This window comes from Haliotis cracherodii, unplaced genomic scaffold, assembly GCF_022045235.1.
Source record: "Haliotis cracherodii isolate W230 unplaced genomic scaffold, xgHalCrac1.p SCAF_1, whole genome shotgun sequence".
Classification (NCBI taxonomy): Eukaryota; Metazoa; Mollusca; class Gastropoda; order Lepetellida; family Haliotidae; genus Haliotis; species Haliotis cracherodii.
In genome coordinates, this window is record NW_027266264.1 from 26564628 (window position 1) to 26584600 (window position 19973).

The 19973-nt window shown below is 41.1% G+C and overlaps 1 protein-coding gene across 5 annotated transcripts in view; it reads left to right on the forward strand.

The window, feature by feature from the left end:
• Window positions 1-19973, forward strand: part of LOC139475155 (uncharacterized) — a 113470-nt gene that overhangs the window by 53146 nt on the left and 40351 nt on the right. For all 5 annotated transcript variants that reach the window (XM_071258434.1, XM_071258443.1, XM_071258420.1 and 2 more), the window contains exons 2-8: window positions 221-521; window positions 15283-15348; window positions 17329-17414; window positions 18191-18258; window positions 18882-19066; window positions 19334-19369; window positions 19731-19850. In XM_071258434.1, the coding sequence (XP_071114535.1) occupies window positions 221-521; window positions 15283-15348; window positions 17329-17414; window positions 18191-18258; window positions 18882-19066; window positions 19334-19369; window positions 19731-19850 (862 nt within the window). The remainder of the gene's footprint in view (window positions 1-220; window positions 522-15282; window positions 15349-17328; window positions 17415-18190; window positions 18259-18881; window positions 19067-19333; window positions 19370-19730; window positions 19851-19973) is intronic.

Sequence of the window (19973 nt, forward strand, 5' to 3'; positions counted from 1 at the left end):
TTCTCAAGTGCACGGTATATTCATTTGAGAATTTCGCCATTATGAACGAGACACAGGTGTATATCGCAGTGCCCAATGGGCAATTTTAATAGCTAGGGCAAACATTACCGACTTACATGTATACATATTATGTCTTAATATTGGATTGTTCTGTTTCGTTATTAATAGAGCTTTGTCATTTTGTAAATTTCTGTACTAATACCAGGTATATATTTTTCAGAAATACACTGTGACAGAGGATACAAATGGAGGATATTTTACCGATAACCTGCGTTCATCGGCTGTGCTTGACGGTTCTAATTTCACAAATGAAAAACTCAAGCCTGAGGACAATGGGCAGCCCCCGTTTGCTCCCCCTCCCCGTTCGCCCGGCCACGCCCTTCCGCCAAAAGACGATGGGGGAGGGAAATTATGTGCCAGGAACATCCGAACGAGAGAAGTGATACTTATAGTGATTGGTTGTGTTTTACTTATCGGAGTAGCGGTTGGGACAGCTGTCGCCATCATACTGAGTCAGTCAGGTAAGAAATGTCATTTTTTGCCATTCAGGATGACGTCCAACGTCATCTTCAACATATGTAGCGATAGTAAAAGACACATATTTAAACAGGTTTCGGTATCAGCGTATTTCGTAAATAGATATCTATCTTATATCTCATCCATAAAGTTGTACGTTGTCTTAGCTATCTTGTTTTAATTTACAGCAAATGTCAGATTCTGACGTGGATGTAACTGAAATGATATTTTCACATATATTGATGTCATAAATAGTATTACTATTAACGAACATATAATAAATATACTTCTATATACATTGTATACAGGTCGATGATTTGGGGGTTTAGTCTTGAATCTGCTGTTTTACACCTGGCAAAAGTTCTAAAACTTTGTAGAATAGAGTTGATTTATATCCATTGAACAAAACAGTGCCACGAACACAATTTTCGTCATAATATTTAGCATCCTTTTCTTTGACTGTGATAGTTTACCAACCGTTTTGGCAATTCCATCCCTGGTTCAATTTGAACTACAGCCTGCGTCCTTATTTCTTAAAGTAATCATTTCATTTTAGATATCTATACGAAAAGTTTACAAAACGTTTTTAAACAGCGACCTCCTATAAACAAATTGTATAGGGTCCTATACGCTGAAAGGGTCACTCTGGCTTAATTGTTTTCGGATTGAAATTGGAGAAAGAAACCCCGAATTAAGATGTAATCTTTCTCAGTTGCAAACAACACTACAATTGTATAGCAATAAAATTAAGCTGGAATAGTTTGACCTTGACATTGCTAAAATGATAAGGATCCCTCAACTTGAGATGGCGTCCAGCATTGCCTCCCCTGCTGTGAATGTTTATGTAAGTAAATAAAACACCGCACACAGGCTTGCCGTAAACAATTCCCATATGGGTGCTGGTACAATCTTGTCAAGTATCGTGGCCTCAATTAAATACCCTACATCTAAAGTACATTTCGTTAACTCGATACATAGTGTAACATTATTGTCATGGGTCAGAATCCTTATCGGCATTCGGACCTGATACAGGTACTTCGCTTGTCTCGAAGTGGAGATAACTGTATACATGTTCTCTTGTTCTGAAGACTTCGAAATCGCGTACGAATGGGATATTTGATCTTGGCGAGGGAATTGGATATTTGATCATCATGAACTCATTTTAGCTTTAATACTATTTCAACTTGTGTTACGGCTGGTCTGTCCACAGTCTTGTGTCCGTAGTCCTTTGATATCATCTGTATTTCTCAAACCGCTGGACCAATAAGGCTTCCTCTTGGCATGCACGTTTCTACCAGTAATGGCACCAAACTATGTTCACCTGGGCCCACTTGCACAAAGCGATCTTAGCGCTAAGATGATCTACCAGTAATGGCACCAAACTATGTTTACCTGGGCCTTTGTGCACAGTGCGATCTTAGCGCTGAGATGATCTACCAACTACCTACTAAGATCGCTTTGTGCATGTGGGCCAAGGTTCCAATTCTATGCTCCGATCTTTGTTTGAAGGTTCAGAAAATAACGTACCATTACAGTGTTTCAGTTGTGTTTTAGGCATCATGATCATCATTTAAATTCTAGCTTGATGTGAACAAAATAGAGTGAAAACTAGTAAGTTTGTTTTGATTTTTTACGACCTCCGTGGTCTAGTGGTAGAGCGTCCGCCCGGAGAGTGGAAGGTCCGGGGTTCGATACCAAAAGACGTTAAAAGATGGTACTTACAGTTAAGGGGCTAAAACAAGGACTGGTCGGCTCGGAGTCAGTATACTGTGTCTGAGTGGGGTATTCATGTTAAACTGCGGCATGGTATCTCGGTGAGCTAGCACTATAAATCGGCATCAGTCCGGACTAGTACAAGCAGCCACACAAACACAAAACACGTACATGCACGTCACTATATAAGTGCAATAATCTTGGACGCGACGTTAAACCCCATTTCACCTAGTAAGTTTTTTTTTATAATGTGACGAACATCTTATGGAGATTTTGTTTTATAAGCGTTTTAAGTTTGGGAAATGTTTACATATCGCCTCACATGAAAACTCACAGGTCAGAGTGAGTGAGTTTGGTTTAACGCCGCTTTTACAGTATTCCAGTTATTTCATGGCGTGTCAGCTTAATTGTAGGAGGAAAGCCCGAAGTGATGCAAGTCTCAGACGTTTACCACTTCGGTGAAACCCACGAGCACGGGTATGGTGCTGACAAACCTAGAAACATAATCGTGGCGAACCGGGATTCGAACTCACAATCATAGGTTTCTGGCGTGCCCAAGGGACGCAACTCTGCACAGCGAATCGCGGCGCCTTAGACGACTGGGCCACCCGTGCCCCCCTTACAGGTCAGACACAAGATAAGCTTAAATACCCATGTTATGTATCAGTGTTTTAAGTACCTCGTTTTATGACGACGACGTATCTGTTACCTCGAGGCCATGTCTTGAGGCAATGTTCAGAACTGTGTTGAAGATTACATAAGATTATGCGACATAGGGGAAGCATTTTGTTATGTTAGTTGTACAAGAGTAAGGTATATGTCAGTTGTTCCAATTACAAGACAGTGACGTCATATTCGGGCTTTGCGAGCTAAGAAAATCATGTTCATATTTATCATGCTGTGATTTTTTTTAGAAGCACTTAAAACCCCTCTCGTTTTCTTCGTAGATTTAATGTGTACTGGTGATTAATTGATTTGAAACATGCCGGATTCCGGTTAACAACTGAACTGTCGTCACAATATTAATTCACACTTTGTTTCAGCGATTAGATTGTTAAATGTTTAATTCCGTTTTGATTAAAATGTAAACACATTTCAAAGTTCAAATTCTACCTTTGTGTTGTATTCATAATTTATGTTGAAAGGTTAAGATATTGTTTGTCGTCGTTTGTCGATATACAGCAGTTGGAAAGGCTATCAAACCTTGAGATTTGACCATCTGTTGATCTCAGATCTCATTGAATGGCACCAATCTCCCCTTGCCTGTCTTTACAAGGAATTTGTTGTGAACACAGAAGAGTGATGAATCTGTAAAGCAACACAAGTCCATATCATCATATGCATTATCGGTTTTCGGTTATTAATCAATTCATATTATCAGTTACTTTTCCTCGTAATTCTACGCGTTGTCATAGCTGTTAGCTCACCTGAACGCTTCATGGAAGCTGACACCGCGATGTCCTTGTCCGTTCGTCGTATGCCTTTATAACACCCATTATAAGCCTTTATAACATCCATTATTAGCCTTTATAACACCCAATCGACAGACCGCCTCCGTGGTAGAGCGTCCGCCCGGAGAGCGGAAGGTCAGGGGTCCGATCCCCGGCCGCGTCATACCAAAAGACGTTAAAAGATGGTACTTGTAGTTACCCTGTCTGGCGCTCGGCATTAAGCGGCTAAACAAGGACTGATCGGCTCGGAGTCAGTATACTGTGTCTGAGTGGGGTATTCATGTTAAACTGCGGCATCGCATCTCAGTGAGCAAGCACTCTAAATCGGCATCAGTCCGGACTAGTACAAGCAGCCACACACACACACACGTGTCGCTATATAAGTGCAATAATCTTGGACGCGACGTTAAACCCAATTTCATTTTCATCTCACCCCAATCGACAACGGCAAGGTAAAGAATGTCCAATGTTCCGTTCTATCACATTGCCACTGATGTAATCATATTGGAAAGGCAAAGATGGTCAGGTATCCGTCCAAACAATTGTGTGTAACTTGATAAACAATCATTCATCCATTTGTCCTCCCTTCTTGGACCGTCCTCTCAACTTGCTCTGAGAAATCTGATCTATTTTTAGACATTTTGTAATTAGGGGTATTGAAAATTACTTATTTGCCTTAACATTATCACAAGATTAGGGATTAGGGACACAATAAACTCGTTGTGTGAACATACATGTCACAAAGGATTACAAAAGAATTCGGCAAAGTGTTTGAGTGTTAAAGAATCGTCCCTTACACAGTTTTACATCCCCCATAGCAACGGGTGAGCTACAGAACCTATTTTCTGCGTTAAATAACCGTACTATTTTGGTGTTTCTTCTTGGCTGAAATGTTATCAGTTTCTGAATGTTTCTGACATACTGTCTGACTGTAAATTTAGACGGACCAATCAAAATACACACATTGTAAGTTAAACAATATACAGACTGTTTTTCAGTTTCTTTTTCGTCTCTGTGCATTTGTTTCATCAGCTTGCGCTGCCAGTCTCGTAACACTGTGTCATGCACTAACTGACAGGTCTATCTCTTGAAGCAGGAAAATGTTAAATTATAATTTCAACTAAGATTCCGGAAAACTGTTTCCTTAGTTGTCTGCAAATTCCAGATCATTACGTTCAAACATTCACGACAATTTTCAGCAGAATGTGACCAACAACTGAACTTAGCATGATTTTAAATCCTGTGCTTGTATTCTAACAAATGTTACTATGATGAATCAAAATTGATAATGTGAGTCTGGAAGCGCACATGGTGCAGCCTCATGGTCATGAACAAGCCCATCCTTTACACACAGGAAGCGGCATAACGGGGGGAATCTCTATGTCATTTAAATCAATTTACTCCGAAGGATATATCCCGTTACAAAAAATGTCAAACGCCATCGACAGGATACCCGTTTTGTAATTAGGTCAAGGTCGACCACACGTGTTAACCTTTTGTGAACATACATAGAGTTTACGCTTCAGTTTACAATTCACAGTCATTTAGTCACGTGTTAGATTTCACACATCGAATAATTTAGAACCAATCCACAAAATTGTAATTATGGTGAGTTCAAAGTATTACAGGTTATACGCTCATAAATAATTTCCGAAATCAGATAATACTTTTGGCCTATGAGAAATCACGGATGTCAATTCCAATAAACATCTACAGTGACATATACTCTAAATGCAGTCATTTATGGATATAGCGAACTGCAATGTTAGTTCGTTACATCCGGAGTTCGTAATTTACATAGATGTTATGCCTGACTTCGATATACCCAGTCTGTATTGTTAGTTTATCTGGCGTCGGTTTTCCTCGTAGGTTTTCCTGTACAGTGGTGGGCATATTGATTTGCCTTGCCGTACCCCTGTTGGCATTATGTTTTAGTTTCAAATATTATGCCCCTTTCGGTGCTCCTTACGTTGTTTTAGGAGGTTCTCTGCAATGGTTCTCTGGGGCAGCAGGTGGGCCGCGGTCTGGTGATATACACTACTTTATTTCGGGAGCAGTCACGTGGAACTTTCAACAACATGCTTAACAATGGGGGCCATTAAATGGCATGACGAGGGAGGGAGAGGATATGGCTCAACTGTATGGCGGAAGGTTTTCTGAAACAAACCCACTTTCCTGTTAGCATATTTTTATGTTAAGAGTTAAACGAACAATGGAGCATCATGACTGACATTGTTTGTGTAAATCATGTTTTTGATGACTTGTTTGCTTTCGAACCTTTTCATTTTGTGGCGTTTTGAATTAATGTTTCATAATTTATATCAAGATGTGCTATTATTAGTATTATTATGCTTATTGTTGTTGTTGGGGCGGTCGGGTAGCCTAGTGGTTAAAGCGTTCGCTCGTCACGCCGAAGACCCGGGTTCGATTTCCGACATGGGTACAATGTGTGAAGCCCATTTCTGGTGTTCCCCGCCGTGATATTGCTGGAATATTGCTAAAAGCGGCGTAAAACCATACTCACTCACTCACTATTATTGTTGTTGTCGTTGTTGTCCGTGTATTCAATGAGACGAGTATAATGTCTGAAATATTCTCCACAATCTGCTTCGCCTGAATATTCCCCTTCTTCGGCAAACAAAACCGGCACGTGTAATAATCACATTCATCGCGAACTGGCAAGTATACAAGTCAACACTTTCCCAGATCTTTTTTTAAATCAGTAGTGTCTATATTTCAAAGGCCATGTACTTCACTGCGATATTGAACCAATACACGGCTTACGTAAATGTCCTAGACATTTGCGTTTGAATCAACAACACTATCATTTCAATAGTGCACTGAATAACATCAACCTTGGAATGTCACGATGAGATGTTTTTTATAACCAAAACGGGATTATGGCTGTCTGCAAAAATGAAAGAATTCAATATGGAGGAGGTTATGGAATTTCTCCCGTCACCAAGCCCAACCATGCAGGAGGGCAGAATGAAATGTACATGCGTGTCTACAGCTCAGGTCGCACTACCCACCGTCGGGATGAATGGGCTGACCGCTGTTATGATGAAATGTACATGCGTGTCTACAGCTCAGGTCGCACTACCCACCGTCGGGATGAATGGGCTGACCGCTGTTATGATGAAATGTACATGCGTGTCTACAGCTCAGGTCGCACTACCCATCGTCGGGATGAATGAGCTGACCGCTGTTATGATGAAATGTACATGCGTGTCTACAGCTCAGGCTGCACTACCCACCGTCGGGATGAATGGGCTGACCGCTGTTATGATGAAATGTACATGCGTGTCTACAGCTCAGGTCGCACTACCCACCGTCGGGATGAATGGGCTGACCGCTGTTATGATGAAATGTACATGCGTGTCTACAGCTCAGGTCGCACTACCCACCGTCGGGATGAATGGGCTGACCGCTGTTATGATGAAATGTACATGCGTGTCTACAGCTCAGGTCGCACTATCCACCGTCGGGATGAATGAGCTGACCGCTGTTATGATGAAATGTACATGCGTGTCTACAGCTCAGGTCGCAGTACCCACCGTTTGGAGGAATGGGCTGACCGCTGTTATGATGAAATGTACATGCGTGTCTACAGCTCAGGCTGCACTACCCACCGTCGGGATGAATGGGCTGACCGCTGTTATGATGAAATGTACATGCGTGTCTACAGCTCAGGCTGCACTACCCACCGTCGGGATGAATGGGCTGACCGCTGTTATGATGAAATGTACATGCGTGTCTACAGCTCAGGTCGCACTACCCACCGTCGGGATGAATGGGCTGACCGCTGTTATGATGAAATGTACATGCGTGTCTACAGCTCAGGTTACATTACCCACCGTCGGGATGAATGGGCTGACCGCTGTTATGATGAAATGTACATGCGTGTCTACAGCTCAGGTCGCACTACCCACCGTCGGGATGAATGGGCTGACCGCTGTTATGATGAAATGTACATGCGTGTCTACAGCTCAGGTCGCACTACCCACCGTCGGGATGAATGGGCTGACCGCTGTTATGATGAAATGTACATGCGTGTCTACAGCTCAGGCTGCACCACCCACCGACGGGATGAAGGGGCTGACCGCTGTTATGATGAAATGTACATGCGTGTCTACAGCTCAGGTCGCACTACCCATCGTCGGGATGAAGGGGCTGACCGCTGTCATGATGATATGTAACACGTACTCACACAAGATAGTTTTGACCCGTGAAGATCTGGGTTAGAATTGTCGTAAGAAGCGACTATCGGGATCGGGTGGTCATGCTCGCTCACTTGATTTGAAACATGTCATCGTATCCAAATCACGTAGATCGATGCTGATGATGTTAATCACAGGATTGTCTGACCCTGACTCGAATATTTACAGACCCGTCGTCATAGAGCTTGAATATTGCTTAATGCGGTGTTAAACAACAAACAAACAAAACAAAATACATTATCATTCAGTGTGTGGCGCATCCCGTGCAGAATACTTGAAGAAAGTCAGGTTTCAAATTCAGAGAAGAACATGTGCTAAATTTAGTTACTGTCAGGTCGATGATACCAGCTCTCCTGTACGCTCTAGACGTCCACAGACGAGGTTACTAGCCTAGGGACAATGACCTGGTGTTACTTTCTAACTTTCTTCGAGTATTGCAGCTGAGGTGTTCCACGATGCGTAACGTGTCACAGAGTACTACATACATTAACAGCATAATGTAAGTCGACCGTGCAGAAAATCTACGTATGTGGACAACATTTAAGGCGGCGCGTGTATGTGAATAACTAAATAAGAAAACATACAACTTTATGGACAACAGCATCTGGTTTATGGATACTTCTGTGACGTTTCGATGTAGATTATAAACACCGTTATCAAGCTTGGTGTTAGAATCTACATCGAAACATCGTTATGTGCAATAGTGAGTTAGTGAGTTGGGTTTAACGCCGCTTTTAACAGTATTCCAGTTATACCACAGCATGTCAGCTTAATGTGGGGGGAAATCCCGAAGTGATGCAGGTCTCAGACGTTTACAACTTCGGTGAAACCCACGAGCACGGGCATGGTGCTGACAAACCTAGAAACATAATCGGGGAGAACCGGGATTCGAACCCACAATCATAGGTTTCTGGCGTGCCCAAGGGACGCAACTCTGCACAGCGAATCGCGGCGCCTTAGACGACTGGGCCACCCATGCCCCCCGTTATACGCAATAAGCCAAGGGGCGGTCGGGTAGCCTAGTGGTTAAAGCGTTCGCTCGTCACGTCGAAGACCCGGGTTAGATTCCCGACATGGGTACAATGTGTGAAGCCCATTTCTGATGTCCCCCGCCGTGATATTGCTGGAATATTGCTAAAAGCGGCGTAAAACTATACTCACTCACTCAATCAATAAGCCAGAAGTTGTTATCCGTAAATTTGTACGTTTTCTTACTTACTCACCAACTTCTAGAATGCCAATCAAACAGTTACAACACGTGTGTTGACACGTGTGACACTTAGTGGCGACACAGGGGCACGAATGATCCAGTTGTCTAAAGACCGCACTTCTCGTCTGTTAGGTATGGGTTTAAATCCCGGTTCACACCGATTGTGCCTCTTTGTTTGTCAACACTATATCCGTGCTCGTGGATTTCACCAGAGTGGTAAACGCCTGAGACTTGCATCACTTCGAGCTTCCTCAGACATCAAGCTTGCAAGTTGTGGTATGACTGAAATAGTGTAAAAATCGCCGTAAAGACAAACTAACTCACTCACTCATTAACCCGGCACAGGTTCAACTCTCTGACATGTTTGTTTTGTTTGTTTGTCTGTTGTTTAACACCGCACGCAGCAATATTCTGTAAATAGTCTCGTCTGGACCAGACAATCCAGTGATTGACATCATGAGCATCGATCCATTAAAGGAGGAACCTGTTAAATATGTCTTTCAGAGTTGGTTAAGTCAGTGCGTTAAATGCACGGACTGAGAACCAGGAAACAGAATTGGATTACACCCATTCTGTCCCAACAAGCTGTCATCCAAAGTCTGGCTGACCTACATGAAAAGCTTGATCAAAGCAAAGGCGCATATACACCTTTGATCAAAGTTACTTATCAAATAATATCACATGTAAAACCAGTATGTTTACTGAGAAGGAAATCTACCAAAACCATGCATCAGTACTATCAACTTGTGTCTTGACTCTACAACATGAAGACATGACGATCCTTCTTTTGTTCTTGATTCCAAATCTACACAAATATCCGTACATACATTGCTGGGTCCAGCAAATGTACGATTAAATCCCTGTCTTAATACAATCAAGGAAGAACTTGCTTTATATTCACAGAATGGAACACTGCCATGTGGATTCTCAAAACTGAAAGGATTTTCTTGACTTTTTGCAATCTCAGAAAAGAACAAAGTCCAATTCTATCAAAACTTTGATTTTACAACTTTGGACACAATATTCCACATGACAAACTTAAGGAAACACTTCATTCTTTGATCCATGGGGCTTTTGTTACATCTCGGCATGACCATAGATACAGTTACATATCTATCTTCAGAGGTTCAGGGCAATTAGTCCAAAATGAAAGCATATACCATCTGAAGTCTACTGCGAAAACTATGTGAAAGGATGGACTTCTTCATCGATGGCATCTATGTAACATTTGGGGGTGAGACATTTAGGCAAGAAGTAAGCATCGCCATCTGCTCCCCTTTTTGCGGATCTGTTTCTTGATACAAATCAATCGGAATTTCTAATCGGATTGGGAAAGTCAAAACTAGGTAATTTAGCCAAGACGTTTATTCATCAAATAGCCAATACCCTACCACTGAACATCTTCCCGAGGCAAGTGAGTTAACTGACCATAAAAGAAACTGGACTTTTAAAGTCAGTTAACTCTCTTGCCTCGAGAAGATGACCACTGAATTACCCACCTGAACTAGAAATAAAGGAGACCAGTGAGACCACCTTATCTGTATCGTATTTAGATCTAAGTCTATAGATTCAGAGTCACTCAAACGTTCTCCACAAGAGTGTATGGCAAGAGGGATGACTTCAACTTCCCAATTGTCAGCTCTCTTGCAGCCCCAGCCCTTGTTTTCTGTATTCCACAACTTTGAGGTACAATCGAGTATGTTCTTTCAACTAAGATTTCACAAACCGTCATACACTCTTGCTCAAAGTTGTTTGATCAAGGTTACAACATTCAAGGCCTCAGTTGATCTTTCAAAACGTTTTATGGTAGATATGTGGAGAACATGTCCAAATTGGGCACATCAGTGACAAAAACGATGTCCGATGCAATTCCCTGTCTTGACTTCTACTATATGTTCCCGTGCGTTTTCTGGTAAACAATCGACTTGCCTTTGCATGCGTTTAGGACGAGTGCAACCGGTGGGGCAGGATACACCCATTTTTTACCGAACACCTGGTATGAATACTATATGATGGTGACTCATAATCACATGCTTATGGTGTAGTCGGAATCCTACAATCGACTCTGCTTTTGGCAGAGATTTCTTATGAATATGGAAAGTGTTTTGTCGCTTGTATTTTTCGGTATAGAAACTTTAAAGCCCTACTTTTTTTCCAACTAAACAACCAACGGCCAATTTCTAAGATACAGATTACTGACTAGTGCTAACAGGTTTATGTCGTCAAGTATGGCATTAAGAAGCAAGAGACGTGTGCGTCACAGGTGGGCAGCCCACATCGCAAGACTGTCGGCCACGTGTGCCGGCCAGATGTAGGGAAAGAGCGTGTTGGGACTTAACACACGCCAGTGATATTGTAGATAGTGGGTTGGACTAAATTCAGTACACTTAGACACCACAAGGGACAAGTACGTCCGTGTGGATTAACGTGTGCACGTATGTCCGACATTTAGCAATTACACACCATAGGACAGCAATCTTTGGATATATATAGCACACGTTTTGACGACGTGACGTCGAAATGTCCTGTTGTGAAGGCAGTATGTGATGTCGTTTGATGTTGGTTGTGTAACATATCACTTTTTCAGGTCGGGGTATTTGGTGCGGGTTTTTGAAAAGAAAAATATGAGTTAAGCTCACGATATCAGTGTTTGTGACTTGTTTTCAAGGTATTTATCAACCTTATTTATCAAGCCCGTACCTTACTTGAGTGTGTTTACGTCACTGACATTCATTCCGTGGCTGTGGATCAACACCTCGTCAGTTTGTGTTTGATGTAAACCAGCAATCATTCGGTAGATGACATTAAGGACGTATCATATGACGGGTACCCTGGTCTAGGATGCATTATACCTGACTGCTCAATAGATGATCATACTATCAACCATTGGTTTGTCTGGCTTAGAATGCATTATTCCCGACTGCACTGATCCTTGGTTTGTCTGGCCTAGAATGCATTATTCCCGACTGCACTGGTCCTTGGTTTGTCTGGCCTAAAATTCATGCATTATTCCCGACTGCACTGATCCTTGGTTTGTCTGGCCTAGAATGCATTTTTCCCGACTGCACTGATCCTTGGTTTGTCTGGCCTAGAATGCGTTATTCCCGACTGCACAGATCCTTGGTTTGTCTGGCCTAGAATGCACTATTCCCGACTGCACTGATCCTTGGTTTGTCTGGCCTAGACTGTATTATTCCCGACTGCACTGATCCTTGGTTTGTCTGGCCTAGAATGCATTATTCCCGACTGCACTGCTCCTTGGTTTGTCTGGCCTAGAATGCATTTTTCCCGACTGCACTGATCCTTGGTTTGTCTGGCCTAGAATGCGTTATTCCCGACTGCACAGATCCTTGGTTTGTCTGGCCTAGAATGCATTTTTCCCGACTGCACTGATCCTTGGTTTGTCTGGCCTAGACTGTATTATTCCCGACTGCACTGATCCTTGGTTTGTCTGGCCTAGACTGCATTATTCCCGCACTGATTATTTGTAACACAAAACATCCACCAACTTAAAACTCAGTCAGTGACAAATACTAGTTACTACAAAATCCGTCTTTAAATATGTCATCTTGCGCGGTGTATTTCATCTTGTGTTTTCATTCAGTATGCAACTGAAAATCATATATCCAGACAGGCCTAGTTGTTGCGTGGAACATATGACATATGGATTACCCAGTACCTGATACTCTGTGAACCGATAACGTTGTTATTACCAAGACACGTTGCCGTTAACGCTACATTAACGAAATCTACTTTAACTATGTTCGCAGTTATTAGAGTATTTCCGGTTCTCCTAAATCTCCCAATAACCTCATTTTGGCGAGGGTTTTATACCTGGCCGGGGAGAAGCTTGAGGCGACGAAATCATTTCATCCCTGACATAGTTTAGCCTTTACAAAAACATTCCGGTGAAATTGAAAGTATTCTGAAAATATTCTCAAGCCGTTTATGGTGATATTACACCATTGTATATCCGCGTGGTGTCTTCACAGTCGGGGGGCACTTTATGGCAGTATTTGGACTTCAGGCGTAATATTTCTAGAACTTTGTCAAAACATACACGCCCCTTCATGCAAATAAAAGTGATAAAAATCAACATTTAGGCAATCTTTATCACCAACTGTGTTCAGTTGCCTGGGAATTTATAAAAGAATGAACCCGTTTTCGTTAAAGTTATTTTGGTTTTATTTTGTGGTACTCAGTAGGATCAGCTGTAGCGTGAATCACGTGAGAGTCGGATTCAATAGAAATTCTAACCCCATTATTTGTACTGAATTTGAAAGTAATCTAAACATTGAAAGGCTGGCAAAATGCAATCCTTAGAAATCATCGTGACTCGGCGTTGTTGATACAAAACTTAATTATTGATGAATAAAGTATTTTATTTAAAATGCCATAATACATGCCATGAAATCTGTGAACCATGGATCTGCCTTTGTCTACCCTGCTGAACTCTTTGTTGGGTGGCTCGGTGTACTGGTACGTTGAACATTGAGGGACGTTTTGAACACACAGATACCAATTACTCAAAGGTTGCGCGAACTGATTGAATGTCTGTGGTTAGTTACAAAAAGTAAGAGGCAGAGAAGTATTTGCATGTTGCTTTTGTATGTTTGTATTTCATATGCCAACATATATAATATGTTTAATGACGAAAATATGTCATGCATTCTTGTTGCCAGCTTATACAACAGAGGGAGTGGGTGGGTGTTTTTGTTGAGTGTGTGGGTGGGTCTTTCGTTGTGTGAGTAATTGTGAGTGAATGAGTGAGTGGGTGGTTGGGTGAAGGAGTGAGTGGGTGGTTGAGTGAGTGAGTGGTTGGGTGAGTGAGTGAGTGAGTGCGGCAGTATTCCAGCTATATTACGGCGACCTTTAAATAATTTAGCCTTGACAGCGCAAACCGGTGATTGATAACATGAGCTATGACCAACACCATCTTGGCACGATCACGCAATGTAAGCGTATCCCAATTGTCTTGATCGATGCTTATGACATCAACCACTGGATTGTTTGGTCCAGATTCGACTTTTTACAGACCGTCGTCTTATAGATAGATTATGTGTGCGGATATGGAGTGCGGCGTTAAAACAAACAAGTAAACAACGGTCACAATTCCACTTGTAACGCACCCAAACTCTACACAACGTGTCCATGGCGCCAACAACAAACAAAAAAAGAGATTTATGTGATTTTGAAGTAGAATTTGCAAAGCTGTGTCTTTGATTTGAAATGTGCTAAGGATTCAGCACTTCCCAAGTTGTGATACAGAGTATTGCACTTTGTTGTTGCTGCTACTCCGAAAGAGCGACATCACAAAGTTTTGAGTTAATGAGAGGGGACAACTGCCCTCCTCTGGTTGATGGAACGGAGAGATGTTGTGGGAGTATACAACTTCAGGAGATTTGACAGGTATTTTTGGTGCAGAACCGGTTATGGACTGAGGGACAATATCTTAAAGTCTTGCTTGTAGAGGCAGTCAGTGTAGAGACATGAGCACTGGTGTTGTGTGTTCACGAAATGCAGGTGAAATTCACGAATTCATTATTACTTCGGGTGACAAAATGGGATGCTCGGTTCTGATAATTTTGCCATACAGTCCAGGGAACAAACCCGTAAAACTGAAATCCCAATCCTTATCTCTCTTTTGTTTACATGTTCCCTGTCACCAGTCACTAACAGATTACCCTCACTCCCTCAACAGAGGCCGGCCATGACCACACATGCATACATATACATCTTCCCTATGACGTCGTGTTATAGTTCGAGTACTGCGGTGTAAAACAGCATTCAACCACTTAAGGCAATCCGGAAAACATGGATTGTGGTTTTGCAAAATGCATCCATTTCTCCTGCGACATTGGCGATTCAGTATTCAGATCAACATATATTACTCAAAAGAAGCATTTGACCATGACGGAGTACTAGTTACCATATTCATTTGGAAAACACAGGTGTTCTTTAACTTCTTTTGAGTAATATATATTATCTTTGCTGAAATTTGTACTGGATCTATGATTTGGAAGCTTCGTCTCCGTGGTTCGCCACGTATCACAGCGTTGAAAAACGTTGTTCCGATGATTTATTGGGCTTTGTTTCAATCCGTATGTAGTTGATGAGTGACGTTCAAACATAACGTACTATGTTTAAGGTTTTTGTTTAATCTCTTTTCCAGATTCATCGTCTTCATCAACATCGACAACATCATCTCCGTCCACATCATCGTCACCAACAACACCAGGTACGGTAATAACAACATGCACGTTTATGTAGAACATTTTGCTTTTAGTTATAATCTCACTTTAAATTTAAGTCATTTTTCTATTTCCAATGTACACAGGTGTGATTTCTTTTCAAATACACAATTATCTTAACAACATGGGGATGACGGTCTATGGAACTGAACGTTGTTGCGTGTACATGATATGTACTATAATTATTGTGTAAATAGTACTATCATAAATAGTATCAGTACTATAATTATCGAGCCATGTTATGGTAATCATGTTTTTAGGAAACACTGCAAATTGTCGCTAAGAACCAAATACCCGTTCAACTCTTACTCCCTTGTAACAATACATAACACGTTATCTTTTACAAATGTTTATTTATCTGTATTCCTTTTTTTCTTCTTTTTTTTGTATTTATTTATTTTATTTTATTTTTTGCTTTATTTCATTTTATTTATTTATTATATTTTTTTTATTTCTTATTACAAATTTAGTGACTTGTATATATTTTAATGTAACACTTGGCAATATATTTTATTGACTGTATTTTTATGCAATTTGTGTCTCAAAGGACTGCACACCACTTGTTGCTCACTAATATTTATCAGAACAGTTTATCATAGCTTTATCTCTACAATCTAACAAACAGGATTTTCATTGGTCATGTAAGCATTATTATATTATCCATATAATTATCAGGACGTCACAGCATGCCAGAATAACGTCGTGTCTTACTTTTTAGATCATTAAAAAAAGAGTCATTCCGCAAATAACCACTTACATTTTGAATATACAACGTCCAAAAATGTTATTGTTTGAATCCTCCGACTTAGTTTCTAAATTAAACGTGTCGAGGTAGTATAGTCATTAACACTGTGACATCTCCAGAGTTGACATAAAAGCCGGTTAGCGTTAATGGCGGTCGCTTAAATGATGACACAGATGATGCAGCTCTACCCACACCACAGACACAATCGGAGTATATCCCCCCTCCCCCCAACCCCCAACCCCCCACCCCAGACCCCCAACGCCCCACCAACACATACACACCACCCTGAAGTATGATTAAGTTGTACGTCGATGACTGTCTTCCATTCCCTGACGCTCGCGCCCATTGTCTGTTTGTAACTTCATGTCCATCCAGCACGATCATGTCGCTGAGAGGTTAAAGAGCTTGCAATGGGTCGTCAATTAATGATAGTAATACCATGTGTGTCGGTTAGAGGGGGTGTAACGCGCGTATGTGTGAAACACCTCACTTAACGTGTTTCCTGTATGGAGAGTCAGATAGACAACGTGCTAACGATATTTCAAAGGTGAATCACGACGGCTGATGGTACGGTTTATTTGACCTTTGAAGACTGACCTTCTTCTCAGCCAGACAATGTTTTGTCTCAGCATTGTACACCATTACTGCGCGTTTGGCGGTAATAATACATTTGCGATTTGTTCACTGGTAAAGGGCATATAGTCTTCACTGTGAACAGCTGGTTCATATATTAATGCAGCATACTTGTCCTAGAAAGTATCTATAAACGTAAAATCGACCTTGAATATGGGCGGTGAAATATCTCAATAAAATTTCGCCTCAAGTGTTTATTCAGAACAGATGAAGTCACTTCAGGTTATTGAAACATGTCTGTGTTTAACATATTCAGATATAATGACATACACCTAAGAGTTTAGTATAACAGTAGTACGTGTTATTCCCGCAGTCTTATGCATGAATGTTTGATTCATTTCCTTCTGGGTTATGGAATGTAATCTCCGCTACGTAGTAAATATACCTCATTTCATGGTAAACATATTAATTTATGCATACATTCTTAACTTTTATGTTTTGACAAAGGGATCGAGCATAAAGTATTCTTGGGGTTGGGAAGGGAATTTTTATTTGTGACAATATATTGCCAGTCAGCAATTCCAAGACATCCATTTTGTTCTCATTATTCTGTCTATTTCTGATTATTTAACGCTGGTTATGCTTCCAGTTCATATATCATACGATGGCAGTTTAACATTACAACACGAATGGAAGGGTACAGAAGAAGAGTTAAAAACAAATTTTTCAAGCGAGGTGAGCATTTATTTGACATACACAGTGTCACATTTTCATAGTTATTGTTTCAACTTCAATAGGTATTGACTTGGGTATCCATGTTATTGTCGTACCAGTTATTGTTACAGCGATAGTGGTATTGACTTGGGTATCCATGTTATTGTCGTACCAGTTATTGTTACACCGTCAGTGGTATTGACTTGGGTATCCATGTTATTGTCGTACCAGTTATTGTCACACCGTCAGTGGTATTGAAGCAGTATTCCCACACCAACGAACGGTTCTACTTATTGTGCCGATGTTGTTATTGTGGAGTTAATGTAGATACAATCTTAAATTATGGGCAGATGAGGGATGGCGGTGGTCAACGGTGGCCATGTGGTCAAAGGTGTCGCAACTTGCTATGAAGAGTTGCGTCCCTTACCTGTGCCAGGATTCACTGGCCTAAAATTCTAATGTTTTTTGGCCTGTCAGCACCATACCTGTGTCCTTTGGTTTAACCACAGTGGTATATGCCGACAACCTGCGTCATTTCATTTGTTGTTATTGTCATGAAGCGTTATTGTATCCAGTGCAACCTTTGAAAGGGTATACTATGTGGATATATTGTACTGATTTCTATATGCACAAACAAATATAATACTATCCACCAGTGTTCATAATAAAAGTTCAGTAACAATCTAACGTTGTGACTTGGATATGGTCAAAGTACACAATGTTCTTCAGTTCTTCGTCGACTCCAATCTCAATGTGATACACACAAATGAATCATGGCCAACTACGTGTTATTTCAGATGGATATCATAGTGGAAGACACACCTTTAGAAGAATCCTACTCTGGTTCCGATGTCCGGAGTTATAGGTAGGCTTAATACTGAACATATGAAGTGTACGTAAGATCGGTTGTTACGTGTAACTTCCATAAAGTCCATTCCAGATCGCCACAACTTTCAAACCGACGTGTGACGCTCTTTTTCAATGTGTTTTGGTTTTCAAAATGCCATTTCCAAAAAGTATATCACAATGTGTACATCATATATACCTATGATAGATTGAATTAGAGACAGTTTGATTGACAGAAACCCTTGTTATCTCTATTTAAATTTACGGGGCGGTAGGGTAGCCTAGCGGTTAAAGCGTTCGGTCGTCACGCTGAAGACCCGGGTTCGATTCCCGACATGGGTACAATGTGTGAAGCCCATTTCTGGTGTCCCCCGCCGTGATATTGCTGGAATATTGCTAAAAGCGGCGTAAAACCATACTCACTCACTAGTAGGGAGAGAAACAATTGCTGTCTCATTAATTGTAAATTATTTCCATGTCATTTCTTTCTGTTAGCGATACGGCGAGACTGTTCCACCGCAAAGTCCATGTTCGACTGTGAAGGGAATATGTTCAGTTACACCGACTGCCTAAACCCCCCACCTGAACTGCTCACAACAATAACTCACTCACTCACTATTTAAATTTACATGTACTTTGCAGTGAGACAACCAGTCAGCTGGCGTTCACTCTGTTTTTCACATCGGGGCTACTGGACTTACCGGTGCCCACCCCAAGCCCGGGGGTAACGGACAGGCACGGGTCCTTCATCGAGACCCAGCTCAGGGAGTCTGCAGCCAGAAAGGACAGCTCCCTGGGGATAGATTCAAAAACTATAAATATTGTTGGTGAGAAACATTAACGTTGAAGCACATGTACCTTAATTGAAATTTAGTAATCATTTTATTTATTTATTTTTCAATAATTTTTTTGCCATATTTGTACAAAATCTATTGTGGGGGATATAAAACATTAGAGGATTGTATTGTGGTTTTGTCCTGTCAAAGCGAAAGTTACGATTCTGTTTTTGTCAAAATGTAGGATCTTGCTCCCACAATAAGATGTTTACAATACCAAATAATTATAAAAAATGTTGGTTTTTTTACGTTTTGCAGAACACATTCCAAGTTCGTCATTATCATCAACAACAGGTAAACAATTCGGAATTCAAATATATCTCGACTTCTCATGTGTGCAATGGCCACTATGGTTCTCAGGAGTACAGTGTTAACTGTGGTCTCAGAAGTATACTGGCTTAGTGAAACAACTGTTACTGTCGCTCTTAGATGTACAATAATAACTGTGGTTGTCAGGAGTACAATGGTTACTGTCAATACGACAGTTCCCCGTGTTACTACGATCAAGTGCACTTTGTCTTGGGAACGTCAATACAATTACAATGGGTGTTTTTACCAGTGGGTTTGGAATGAAAAGTATAATCTTCAAAGATAAACGGAAGGTCTCCTAACCTAAATGTCATTTCGTTAGTCAGCATTTTATTGTTTCCGTCAGCTTCATCAACATCAGAGACAACATCGCCATCAGAGTTAACATCAACATCAACGACATCATCATCATCAACATCATCAGTGACACCATCAACATCAACTCTATCTACAACAGCATATCCATGTGAGTATATTTGTTCTCGGAATGTAAGGGACGTATTCCCCTTGTCATACAGTATTCCTAACTGCAGGCACAACTTGTTCTCGTCGTTATATGCTGAAATAATGCCGATGCGACGTTAACGTG